Here is a 12,539-nt window from a genome sequence, read left to right as displayed (position 1 = left end):
AATGAGGCCAGCTCAGCTCTGGGGTAGGTTCAGGATTTATTTAACCTTGTTTCTCTGTGGAACGCACGCACACACACACAAAAAACCCCAAACATTTACAAGGAAGACGAGAGAAGGAAAAAAAAAAAGGAAAAAAAAAAACAACCAACAAAAAAACCCCAAAAAAACAAACCAAAGCTGTATTGAGGAATGGAGAGAAGCCATTCTCCCTCCTGGGTTCCCAGGTGGGGAGTGAGCAGGAATGCTCTGCAGGAGGGGGCCAAACGAGGCCCCCCAGGGATGGTCCCAGGTCCCCCCATCGCACACGGTTCCAGTTCACAGTCAAACAGGTCGGTCTGTCCATCGCCAGCCCTCGGTACCCCCGGGGAGCTGCACTCCCACCCCAGCCAGTGATCCACAGGGAGCTGCACTCCCACCCCAGCCAGTGATCCACAGGGAGCTGCACTCCCACCCCAGCCAGTGATCCACAGGCAGCTGCACTCCCACCCCAGCCAGCCCTCAGTGATCCACAGGGAGCTGCACTCCCACCCCAGCCAGTGATCCACAGGGAGCTGCACTCCCACCCCAGCCAGCCCCCTGTGCCCCCACCCTGGCCCAGCACAGGGAGAGGGGACAGAGCAGTGTTAAAACACAACACAGAAGATCCAGCAGGACTAACCCCCAGGCCAGGACTGACCCCCAGGGCAGGGGCAGTGCCAGGCTCCCCCCAACACCAGCATCAGCTTTGCTGGTTTAAGACTTCCCAAAGGGGAGAAAAAAAATTAAAAACCCAACCAAACCCCAAGCCAAGAACCCAACCAAGGGTGGGTCCCACAGATCCAACTCTCCGGAGAGCAGGTTATTGCTTTGGGCATCCCGGGCTGGGGGGGCACGGCTGGAGCAGAGCCCCCTCCAGAGTCCCCCACCAGCCCCCAGAGCAGCCCCTGGCCCTGGGGAGCTGCCAGCCCTGGCCCCAGCCCACTGCTGGTCCTGGGGCACCGGGCAGAAGCTCCACAGGGTGAGAGGCTGGGCCCAGACCAGGGGAGAGTGGGGACAGCCCTGGGGCCAGGGGTGGTGTGGGGGGGTTCTAAAATACATGATCAGCCCCAGGCCTTGGGGGTGTGGGCTCAGCCCGGGGGGGAGGCGAGGGCAGTGCTGCTCCACAGCCACTGCCCTCTGCCCTGTGGGAGGGGAGGGGAGGGGGGGCCAGGAGCCCACCCAGAGGAGACATTCGGGGCCCTGTCCCGGGGAGCTGCTGGGGACGGTCCTGGCCCCGCACCCAGCACGATGCCAGCACTCAGGAGAGGACAAACCCATGGGCAAGGGACCCCGGGGACCCTGGTGATTGTACACAGTGGGACAAGAGCCCACAGCCCCAGGGAGCAGAGAGACCCCCAGGGAGCACAGAGACCCCTGCGCTGCCCACAGGACGGGGTGCAGCAGCACCCAGGCCTCAGACGCTGGTGAGATGATGGCTTGGGGGCAAAGCTGCTTCTTCCAGCTGCGCCAGGAGCCAAACCTGGGGTCCAGGGACATCACCCCTCCCTCCCCGAGCCAGCCCAAGTCCAAAGGAAAGGACAAGTAGCAGCAAGAGAGACATTAAGGACGGGGCCGGCGCCGGGCGGCTCCGCCTGTGACTGTAAACGAAGCTTCAGGGCTCTGAGGGTGCAGAGCTGGGCTGGGGAATGGGGGTAGACACCTCTGGGACCCCCAAGGGCCGAGGAGGAGATTGTAAAAGCAACAGGAGGAGGAGGAGGAAGAGAAGGAAGGAGGAGATTATCTGAGGAGGGCAGAGCTGCCCAGGCCGGGGGGAGTGTGCGTGTGCGACAGGCGGGGCCGTGCAGGAGGTGCGGGGGCTGCGCTGACCCTGCCCCGGCCCCGGGCAGCCTTTGGCGGTACCGGCCCAGGGCAGAGCCTGCCCCGGGGCCTGGGGGCATCTGCAGGGGAGTCCCGGGTTCCTGAGCTCTGATTGAAAACCCGTGAGTCACCTGAGGGAAGGCCAAGAGCAGCCCCCGAGGGCACAGCCCGGGCTAGGCCACAGGGGTGCCCCAGCCCTGCCCTGTGCCCGTCCCGCTCCCCCCGCCGCACCCGGGCACGTCCCACCCCTAATACTGGTACAAAAAACCCAAACCCAACAGAAACACCTCCCCCACCCTGTGCCAGCCCACACACTGCAGGGGCCCGGGGGACGTGACCCCCACGGAACCCGCTTGGAGCAAGAGGAGGAGAGAAAAGGCCACTCCAAGACTCGCCTTCGACCGCTCCACCCTCGGCTCCGAGAGCAGCAGGGGCAGCCGGGGCACCCCCGGCCCGAGAGGGCGCGGTGAGAGGCGGCGGGGGGAGGTGGGGGTGCGGCGGGAGGTGCAGTGGGGGGCCATGGCTTCCGTTTGCAGCAGGCGGGTCACGGGGGGGAGATGGGCGGCTGTGACCTCGGCACCCTCCCCTGCGACAGTCCCGAGCGGCTCCGCTCAGATCCGCGGCAGCAGCTTCTCGATGAACTCCTTCACCGCCATCATCTCCTGCGGGGAGCGCAGGGCCCGTCACCCCGGGGACACCCCAAAGGGTGGGCCCTGCCCTGGGCATGGGGGCTCTGCAGCTTCCCCGGTGCAAGGTGGGAACAAACACATCCCGTGTGTTTTCCCTGACCCACCGTGCTGGGGATGGTCCCAAAGATCCCAAAGGTGATTCCAACCCCTGAGGGTCACAGAATATGTTGAGCTGGAAGGGACTCACAAGGATCATCCAGTCCAGCTCCTGGCCCCGCACTGACACCCCAACAATCCCACCCTGTCCCTGAGAGGATCATCCAAATGCTTCTTGAGCTCTGGCAGCCTTGGGGCCGTGCCCACTGCCCTGGGGAGCCTGTTCAGTGCCCGTCCACCCTCTGGGGGAAGAACCTTTTCCTGAGACCCAACCTAACCCTGCCCTGGGACAGCTCCAGCCGTTCCCTGGGCCCTGTCCCTGCTCACAGAGAGCAGAGACATTCCCGGGGGGATCCCATCCCCTCCCACGGCACTGACCTGAGGACAGGAACTGTGCATCACGCCAGGGTAGGTTTTGAACTGGACCTTGGTGGGGGTGACGACAGATTTCAGCTTCTCGGCAGTGAGGGCCCCGAAGCGGACGGGGATCATGGGATCCATCTCCCCGTGGCACTGCAGGATGGCAATGTCCTTGTTCACGCCGTTGTTCGCCGCCTGCCGCGAGAAGGGAATGCTGAGGTGTGCCCAGGTGAAGGCATTCCAGCAGGGATGGGGGGGCAGTGCTGCATCCCTGTGCCCAACACACCACCCAGCAGCTCAACAGGGCTGTGGGGGAAAGCTGCTGGGAAACTCCGCTCTGGAGAAGTCCAGATGGGAAAATTCCCCCCGCCCCTCCCTGTGGACACGGCAGCACGGGATACCTGTGGGAAGGCCTTGTGGAGCGGGAGCCAGCAGCTGAGTGCCACAATTCCAGCCAGCTGGTGCTGGCAGGTGAGAGCCGTGTACAGCGACAAGGCACCGCCCTGGAGCAGAGGAGGATGGAGTTAGTGCTGGGGGGGGATCCTGGGGCACTCACCCACCTCCTCACCACAGAACATCCCTCTGAGAGGTGTCTTTTGGGGTCCCAACCCTCATGTTCTCCAGCTCACCTGTGAGAAGCCCCCCAGGATGATGCGGTTGGCAGGGATCCCGTTCTTCATCTCATGTTCAATAATTGCTTTAACTGGAAGAAGACGGAGAAACGGGTCAGTGGAAGGTGGGGAAGGGGTGAAAAGCATCACCTGACACTTCCAGATGCACACAGGACATTTGGCACATCAGGGAGAGGCAGAGACCCCAGGGAGAAGGTGGACTGGGATCACAGAAGGGCAGAGAGGAAGGAGAGGTGGAAGGAAAACACCTGCTTCAGCCCCAGTGAGGGAGAGGCACTCAGGAGCCCACCACTTCCCCCTTCCCCAGGCTTCTTACTGTTTTCTGCAGCTTTCTTGATCCCAGCTTCATCCTCAGGTGCGTCCGGAGTCAATCCCATGAGGTCAAACCTGGGAGAAGCAGCAGGGTCAGCCCCAACCTCTCCCAGCACCCAGGGTATGGGGAGGCAGGAGCTGGGTGTGCTTTGCCCTCCCTGACTCCCACAGGGCAGTGGATTTTGGCTCTTCATCCCTCCCACTCCCCAAAAGGGTCCCACCCACCCCTGCTCCCCCCAAGCACTGACCAGGAGGGCATGACCATCTTCATGTTGAGGGTCACTGGGATCCGGGGCCTGTGGAGAAACAGTGTGGGTGGTTTAGCTCAAGGCAGAGTCAAGGAGCACAGGGGGACTGTCCCTCCTGTCCACAGTTGCAGGACATGACTCCCAAGGGAAAGTGGCAGATCAGGGCCACCAGACCCAGCCCAGGGGCTGCAAGGTGACCCTGGGGATCACCTGCCATCCCTGAGCAGATCCCGGATGAGCTCGAGGCTCCAGGGCACTGCCAAGCAGCCCAGGTGGGCAGCAGAGCACCTGCATCCCTCTCCTGTTTGCTGCTCCCAAGGCCAAGATGGGACATTGGAAAGGGACAGCAGAGCTCTCCCAGCCCAGTGAGTGTCCCCTGCACAGGCTATTGGCACTGGGGACACATCAGGACTGTGTCCTTCCCTTCCTGCTGAGTCCCCTCCTGCCTGACCAGCAGACGGAGAAGGAGCTCCAGTGCCTTTGGCTTTCACTGCAGCCACCAGGGATAAGCAGAGGACAGGAGGGGGAGGAAAAGAGCCTCAGAGCAGCAGCTCCTGTGCTGGTAGCTCTGTGGGGAACCGCTCTGCCTGCAGCAGGAACCGGCCGCGGCAGCTGAGCCAGCCTGGCTGTGCAGCCCCATGGGCAGGTCAGGGCTCAGGCCACCATCTGCCTCCCCCAACAAACAGCCCTGGCAGTCTCACAGCCCCCCAAGACACCCCCCCAGGGCACCCCCAGGCAAAGGCAGGACTTACGCATGAGGGCAAATGTATTTCACGTAGGGGAGGCGGATGGAGGAGAGAGCGTCGGCCCAGCTGTGCCTGCAAGAGAGGGAGGGCACAGGGTGTTCAAGGCTTGTCTGAGCCACTTGCCCCAAGGCTTGTGCCCACCCTGCCCCTCCCCTGATGTTATTTTACCAGGTCCTGCCCTCCCCAACAGCCTGATCCCCCTGTGAAGCCCCAGCACTGAGCCCCTGCTGTCGCTGATCCCCCTCTGCATCAGGGCGAGGGCAGCACACAAAGCCCTGGAGCTGGAGGCAGGGAGGACAAGGGGGAGGGGATCTCCTGCAGAGGGAGATGCGCCTTTGTCACCTCCACACCCCACACTGTCCTCCCTAGGTGGCCTTGCACGCCAGAGATGCCCTGGGCCAGGCACAGCCCAGCTCCCAGCGCTCCCAAGGACTGGAAAAGCCGCAGTGCTTATCAGCAATCCTGAAAGGCAGCACCACCCGCGGGGGGTGGGGGCTGCCAGGCTGCCGGCATCATAAATATTCAAGTGCAGACAGCTGCCGGCCTCAATTCCCTGTGATTCCCTGCCATTCCCTGTCAGGGCGGTGCAGGAACAGTTATGGACCCCAGCCCAAAGCCCCACACTGATCTCGGGCTGCCCCTGCCCCGGGCAGAGCAGCAGCAAAGGGCAAAATGCAAACGTCAGCAAAGCCACACGTCCCCAGCAGAGCCTGCTCCAGGGATACTCACCCCGTGTCTCCAAGGCCATGTAGGAAAATGACCTGTCAAACAGCAAAAGGAGAGGATTAGCTGATGTGAGAGTTGGAGCCCTGGGAGAGGGGCTGGGCTGGGCTGGGCTGGCAGTGAGGTGGCAAATGGACACTGAGTCACTGCCTAGAAGAGACTCGACTCAGCGACGCTCAGGACACGTCTGTGCTGTTTGGAGCATGAGGGATGGGTGGATCAGGGACATGGTAGAGGCTCAGTCTCAACTGCAGAATGGTTTGTGTTGGAAGGGACCTTAAATGTCATCCACTGCCACCCCCTGCCATGGGCAGGGACACCTTCCACTATCCCAGGCTGCTCCAACCTGGCCTTGGACACTTCCAGGGATGGGGCAGCCACAGCTTCTCTGCGCAGGCTGTGCCAGGGCCTCCCCACCCTCACGGGGAGGAATTTCTTTTGTGTATCACCAAACACTCACAAACCCATCCCCATGGGCTTTTCATCTGAGGCTACAGAAAGCCCTAAGCCATGGGGGGCAGAGGGAAAGCAGCCTGGGCACCCCAGGGAAGGACTGGGAGGGGATTTTCTTTTAAAAGCTTAAATAGCCAAATCAGCTCCAGCTTCCAAGGCCGAGCTGCGAGGCTGTGTCCGTGCTTCCACACCGGAACATCCCGGCCCAAGGACAGTCACTTTTCCCAAGCAAGGCGAGCCCTTGCTGGCCCTGCCTCCCACCCTGATGAGCTGAGGGACCACAGGCCCGGCTCAAGGCTCCTCTGAACCTCATGGAAGCATCTCCCTGTTTTCCAGCCTCCTGCCAGGAGGGAGGTAGCAGGGGGGGTCCCTCCCTTACCGCGGCGGTCTCCCGCTCTGCCCCTGAGACGGTCACGGCGTCGGCGAGGAGGGGGACAGACATGTTGTTACCACACATACACCGAGAGGGACTCGACACTGGCACCTGCAGGACACAGGGACAAGGGTGAGGCAGGAAAATAAACTACTCTTCCCCTCTCTTGTTCCCCCCCCCCAGCAACTATTTGCTGCGGAGGCAGCAGCTGTTTGGGGGAAAATTAAAGGGTAGGTGAAGGCTTTGATGTTTCAAGCCCTCGGGACACCCCACTCCATCCCCGGCCTGGTGGTGCTGGAGAGTCAGGAAGCAGCAAACACTTCCCATGTTGCACACTGTGGGGTGCTGGAAGTGTTAAAATTAGCTCAAAAATTACACCTCAGAGCCAAAGTTATTCCTGTGACTGCACTGGCGTGGGCAGAGGGCGCAGCCCCAGCATCCCTTCATTCCTTCATCCCCTCATCCCTGCCAGTGGAGCCATGGAGGAGCCTGACCCACATCTGCTCCGACAGGGAAGCAGGAAATGCCAGCAGCAGCACAGGGTTTACTGCACTAAAAAAGGTCCAGCCCTGTTTTATGGAGCTTTTTTAGGGATAAGCCGGAGCACTGGCAGCTGGCCTGAGCCCCAGCCCCTCCTGGAGCTGTGCCCCCCCAGTGATGGATGACATCCTTGTCCTGTCCTGTGACTGCAGCCAAAGCCACCCACTGTCCCCACTGCCAGTGTCCTGCCAGCACCAAGGGCTGTCACCTCCCAGATCCCGGGTTCAGCAGGGCTGACAGCTCCCACAACAGTCCATGGTGTTTATTCCCAGCTCCTCACATGACCCCGCTGACCCACCAGGACTAATTAGATCAGAGCTCGTTTACAGCACTGCCATCATCCCCCAGGAGCAGGATCAGCCTCCCAGAGGAAGATCACAGAATATCCTGAGTTGGAATGGACCCACAAGGATCATCCAGCCCAACTCCTAGCCCTACACTGACACCCCAACAATCCCACCCTGTCCCTCAGAGCGTTGTCCAAACACTCCTTCAGCTCTGGGGCCGTGCCCACTGCCCTGGGGAGCCTGTTCAGTGCCCGACCACCCTCTGGGGGAAGAACTTTTTCCTGAGATCCAACCTGACCCTGCCCTGACACAGCTCCAGCTGTTCCCTCAGGTCCTGTCCCTGCTCACGCAGAGCAGAGATCGGAGCTGCCCCTCTGAGGAAGCTGCAGAGCCCACAGCCTGCTCCAGCCTCACATCCCACGGCAGCACCATCCCCAGCACGGTTCGGATCACCCAAACCTTCCCCAAAACCGCGGTGTCCCAGCAGACATCCTTACCCAAGAGAAACAGCCTCCTCCTCTCCCAGCCCGGGCCAAAGACCTGCCTGACTCGTTCGCCCGACTGCTCATCAGCCGCTTCCCGGCTCCAATAAAAACACCGGGAAACAACCGGCTCCCCGGATCTGACACAGACACGCGGCCCACGTGCTCGTGTGTGTGTGTACTCCAGGGGCAAAACAACCAGCCAGGAGGAGCAGCAGCACCTGCCAAAAATCCTGGCGACAGGAGCCATAAATAAAAGCATCTCTGAAAAATCCTGGCAGACGGAGCCGCTCCCCGGGGAAGGCTCAGCCCCTCACGGCTCTGCCTCGCTGGGGGGGGCTCTGGGGGAAAGGAAGGGCTGGTCAGAGCTGCCCCAAACACCCCGTGGGGACACCCGGGAATGCCCTGCGAGGGAACACGACACCGGGAGCGGCGGGAACACGACACCGGGAGCAGCGGGAAGGACAAAGCCCCACAGCCCGCGTGGGTGTGGAAGCATCACCACAGCGATACGGGGCTCTCCGGGGGGGAGCCGGGTCCGATCGGGGCTGGTTAAAGTGTGGTACCCGCACTGACACACACGCACCCCTCGCGACGCTCATTAGGACGGGGCGCAATTAGCGTTTATTAGCGTTAATAATTACGGCGGCCCAGCCGCTCGCTCGGGCCCGAGAGAAACGAATCCCGCCTGGAAGCGGATGCGGTGGAGGCGGGAGCCGGCCTGACCTGCCCCGGCCGGGGCGGGAGCGCCGGTTTTCCCTGGAAAACAGGGATTTTCGGAGAGGCTTTTCCCGCTGTGACTCCTGAAGGCTCGCAGGGGGTGGGTTTGGGGGGCGGGAAGCGGGTGGACCAGCTACGGGAGCCAGAACCGCGGCCCCTCGGATCCCCCTCCCCCGTTAACCCCCGTGAGGGGGCCCGGCCGACCCCCCCCCATCCCCGCGGCCCTCACGGCTCTCCCCCCCCCCGCGCCCGCCGCAGTGGTACATCCCCCCCACCCCGGTTTTCCCGCCCGTCTCCCCCCGCCCCCCCCGGTGGTACGTGCCGCCCCCCCCCTCACCTCTCCCGCGGCCCGGCGCGCGCGCTCCTCGCGGCTCTCCCCCCCCGCCTCGCGCCGGAACTTCCGCCGGCGCGGCGCGAAGTGACGTCACGCGGGAGCGACGGCGGCGGGGAGGCGCCGCGGCCGCCATGATGGAACCGGGCACCGGGAGAGACCCCCGCGACAGCCGCACTCAGGGACAGCGCACAGCTCTGCACCTCAGCGTGTTTATTGCCCGCCACAGCCCGGCCCGCGGGCAGCGCCTCACACACGCGGCCCGGCCGCGCCTGTCCCGACACGTGGGGCTGGATGTCGTGTCCCGGGAGCCGCCCCGGTGTCCCGGGAGCCGCCCCGTCCCAGCCCTCAGGAGATGAAGTGTGTCTGAGGCGTGATCTGCTCCAGCCTGTGGTCGGCGGGGTTCGCGGAGGCCTCGTAGTTGCAGATGGTGACCTCGTGGCGATGAGCCTGGGTGGAAATGGGGGCTGTTACGTCCAGGGGGAGCGGGATTCCAACCCGCCCTCGGGCCCCCCGTACCGCTCGCGGCTCTGTCCCACCACCAGAATTCAACTTAATAATTTCGAGCCCTTCGCACCCCCCTGGCTCGGGCTTGTCCCTCTCTGCCCTCACTCACTTCTGTCCACTCCCCCTTCAGGCCGATGTAAAAGATCTTCGTTGTCTCCGCCCCGAAGTTCTTTGGGAAGTGCATGGAGAGGTGGTAAACGTTGGAGAAACGGGCAATTCTGGAAGGAAACACACCCTGAGGCCGGAGCTGCCACTCCAGCACAGCCCCACAGCCACACTCCAGCTCCCCCTGATCCCACTCGGACTTGGGATCAAACATCTGAGGTGCAGGAGGGGCTGCTCCCTCACACCCGTGGGTCAGCAATGAGCTGTCCCAGGGCCAGGGGACAGGACACCAGGGTGATTCTGCACCCTCAGTGATGCCTTCAAATCTATATTACATGAATTTTAGTACAGCTTGCTAGTACCTGTAGCCTGCTAGTAACTCTGTACAAAATTCCTAAAAATACCGTTTTAACATTCCTTGTTAAGAATTTAAGGTAAAATACAGATTTTAAGGCATCACAAGAAGCCCTGGGGCACTGGAACTGCCACTCCCAGGCTCCAGGAGGAGGTTTCAGGCCAGAGCTCCCACCTGGCAAGGGCAGGACAGAGCTGGGGAGGCGAATTCTGCCCTGGGCTGACACTGCCCTAAATTTGGCAGCACGTGGGCAGGCTGGACTGAGCTCCTGTGGCAGGGAGGAGCAGCCCCCAAACCCCCAGGGTGTGTCTCTCACTTGGTGGGATACTCCAGCTCGCCCAGGGGGTCCCGGTTCAGGCTGAAGGTCTGCTCTGCTTCCCTGGCTGTGTCATCAAAGGACATGTGAGGAATGTTCCTGAACCTGGGGAGACAGGAAGGAAACCCAGGGAGTTGTTAACAGCAGGGCAAGATAATTGTTTTCCTCCCCATCCATTAGCACTGCCCACATTCTTCTCAAGGAGAAGCTGAATTGACTTTGTCTTCTCATGTCCCCACAAAGAATCACCAGAAAACAACAAAAGGCTGAAGAAATAACATGGAAAAGCGTGGGACAAAGTTGGGGAGATGCAGATCTCTCTTGGATACATGAGGGAGCCCAGATATTGGAGGAAAACAGGGGAAGCTGGGTGCCACATAGCAGGTAATTCCAGCTAAAATTCAGCACCAGCACTTGGGCTGTGCATCTCCTTTGTCCCTCAGAGCACAACAACAGGACCAGGTGCAAGGTGAGCCCAGCAGGGCTTCACATCCTCTCTGTGGGACACACTGGACAATGTTGGCTCGATTAAGGTGTGTTTTTCCCCTCAGAAGCAGGAACTGCAGAGCACTCAACACTCTTGTTAAAATAAGAAAGAAGGAGTGTAAAGAAGGATCTGTCTCCCTTCAGGAGGGAAAGAGACAAAGAGGCCACGTGGCTCAGCACAACAGGAGCCTTACAAACCTCACCTGGCTGCAGGATACTGTCACTTCTCTTCACACTCCCTCCTTCCCACTGCTCAGAGCTCCCCTCTGGACCCTCTGACCCACCCCACTGAGCCCATGGCAGGTTGGTTCCTCACAGTGCACAGCCAGTGTCTGAACCAAATAGTCTAACTCAAACCAGCCCCTCATTTCTCTGGAGAAAAGGCAGCACCCATCCCACACAGGCTGCAGTTTATTTTCCCTCTTGGGTCCTTGGGATGACCAGGCAGCACAGCACCAGAGCACAGCCCTCAGCGGTGCCTGGGCACGGCGTGAGGGTGCTCAGCTCAGCTCAGCTCAGCTCCAGAAAGGTGAGAAGCTGGTTTTACTCACAGCCTCATCTCCGCCGGGTGCGTCCCGTCGTCCTCGCCCATCACAAGGACTCCTTTTAACTTCACGCTGCCTGTGAACCTGCCCAGACACACAGAGCGCCGTCTGCACCTCCAGTCTCTCCAAAATCAGCCCCTGTTGGAGGGGCACATGCTGTGCCTCGTCCCCAGGGGAGGAACAAGGGGTGGTGGAACTTACGGGATGTTAAACAGCAGCTCCTCGTCGTCATCGCTTTCCACGAACTGGGAAGAGAAGGAAGAGCAGGTCAGGACTGGGGCTGGTGGGGAGAGCAGGGATGTCACCCCAGAGGGGCTCAGGGGCACAGCAGCACCTCACTCACAGAGTCACAGACTATTTGGGGTTGGATGGGACCTCTGGAGATCACCCAGTCCAACCCCCCTGCCCACGCAGGGTCACCTGGAGTAGGTGACACAGGGACGTGTCCAGGTGGGGCTGGGATGTCTCCAGAGACTCCACACCCTCCCTGGGCAACTGTTCCAGGCTCTGACACCTCCATGGAAAGGTGTTCTGCCTCAGGTTGAGGTGGAACTTGTTGTGTTTTAGTTTATGGCCATTGCTTCTTGCCCTGTCACTGAACAGAGTCTGGGACCATCCTCTGACACCCCCTGGAGATATTTGTATGGATTGATGAGATATTTGTGTGGATTTATGGGTCCCCTCTCAACCTTCCCTCCCCCAGACTGACCAGGCCCAGCTCCCGCGGTGTCTCCTCATCCCAGAGATGCTCCAGACCCCAAATCATCCCTGCGGCCTCCACTGGACCCTCCCCAGCACCTCCTCCTCTTTCCCGCACCGAACAGCCCAGAACTGCCCGCATCGCTCCAGATGCGCCCGCCCAGCCCCGAGCCGAGGGGCAGCACCCAGGACCCCCCTCCCTGCCCTGCCGCGCACCCCACACGCCCCAGGGGCCCCCTCGCACCGCCGGCCCTCACCTTCGCGCGGTCGCCGCGCTCCTCCCAGGCGCGGAACACGAGAGCCCCGGAGCCCTCCCGGCGCTCGTTGAGGCACTGCAGGCGCTGGCGGTCGATGCGCAGGTAGAGCGCCCAGGCCGCCCCCCGCTCCGCCGCCTCCTCCCCGCAGCAGCAGCGGCACCGCCCGGGCCCGTGTCCGTGCGCCATGGCTGCGCACCGCGCATGCGCTCCGCCGGGGCACGCCCACTGCCCCGCCGAGGCCACGCCCACAGCTGACCAGGGCACGCCCATTGAGGTGTCGCCCCGCCCACAGGGCCATAAGGACGCGCCCGTTGCGCTGAAAGCCACGCCCACAGAGCGCTCAGGGCACGCCCGTTGTTGGGTTGCCACGCCCACAGAGCTAAGAAGACACGCCCATCACCCTGTTGCTCCGCCCACAGAGCCCTCCGGACACGCCCACCG

The 12,539-nt window shown here is 61.9% G+C and overlaps 2 protein-coding genes across 3 annotated transcripts; both read right to left on the bottom strand.

Annotated features, from left to right (window-relative positions):
- Positions 1-17: 17 nt before the first annotated feature.
- Positions 18-8,972, bottom strand: LYPLA2 (lysophospholipase 2). Of its 2 annotated transcripts, none has more exons than XM_064635113.1 (10): positions 8,835-8,972; positions 6,475-6,579; positions 5,649-5,680; positions 4,926-4,991; positions 4,174-4,221; positions 3,930-4,000; positions 3,611-3,684; positions 3,383-3,484; positions 3,000-3,176; positions 18-2,498 (listed from the first exon to the last, which is right to left on the bottom strand). In XM_064635113.1, exons 2-10 carry the CDS (start codon positions 6,550-6,552, stop codon positions 2,448-2,450), a joined length of 699 nt encoding a protein of 232 aa, XP_064491183.1. In that variant the 5' UTR covers positions 6,553-6,579; positions 8,835-8,972; the 3' UTR covers positions 18-2,447. The 2 variants fall into 2 exon arrangements, with proteins under 2 accessions (XP_064491183.1, XP_064491182.1); XM_064635112.1 differs by lacking the exon at positions 8,835-8,972 and adding an exon at positions 7,793-8,189.
- Positions 8,973-9,024: 52 nt separating this feature from the next.
- Positions 9,025-12,302, bottom strand: PITHD1 (PITH domain containing 1). The gene is made up of 6 exons (XM_064635119.1): positions 12,099-12,302; positions 11,344-11,387; positions 11,149-11,226; positions 10,112-10,216; positions 9,445-9,553; positions 9,025-9,278 (listed from the first exon to the last, which is right to left on the bottom strand). Exons 1-6 carry the CDS (start codon positions 12,282-12,284, stop codon positions 9,177-9,179), a joined length of 624 nt encoding a protein of 207 aa, XP_064491189.1. The 5' UTR covers positions 12,285-12,302; the 3' UTR covers positions 9,025-9,176.
- Between the last annotated feature and the right edge of the window lie 237 nt (positions 12,303-12,539).

This window comes from Pseudopipra pipra, chromosome 24 (assembly GCF_036250125.1).
Source record: "Pseudopipra pipra isolate bDixPip1 chromosome 24, bDixPip1.hap1, whole genome shotgun sequence".
Classification (NCBI taxonomy): Eukaryota; Metazoa; Chordata; class Aves; order Passeriformes; family Pipridae; genus Pseudopipra; species Pseudopipra pipra.
The sequence above is the reverse complement of the archived record's forward strand: the minus strand, read 5'-3'. Positions and strand labels throughout refer to the sequence as shown.

Coding starts and splice junctions, on each gene's coding strand:
- LYPLA2 (XM_064635112.1), bottom strand. CDS start 7,864: ATGAGCAGTCGGGCGAACGAGTCAGGCAGGTCTTTGGCCCGGGCTGGG. Junction 6,580..7,792: donor GAGGAGGCTGTTTCTCTTGG/GTAAGGATGTCT, acceptor TGTGTCCTGCAG/GTGCCAGTGTCGAGTCCCTC. Junction 3,485..3,610: donor TCCTGGGGGGCTTCTCACAG/GTGAGCTGGAGA, acceptor CCTCTGCTCCAG/GGCGGTGCCTTGTCGCTGTA.
- PITHD1 (XM_064635119.1), bottom strand. CDS start 12,284: ATGGCGCACGGACACGGGCCCGGGCGGTGCCGCTGCTGCTGCGGGGAG. Junction 11,388..12,098: donor AGCGCGGCGACCGCGCGAAG/GTGAGGGCCGGC, acceptor TTCTCTTCCCAG/TTCGTGGAAAGCGATGACGA. Junction 9,279..9,444: donor TGAAGGGGGAGTGGACAGAA/GTGAGTGAGGGC, acceptor ATTTCCACCCAG/GCTCATCGCCACGAGGTCAC.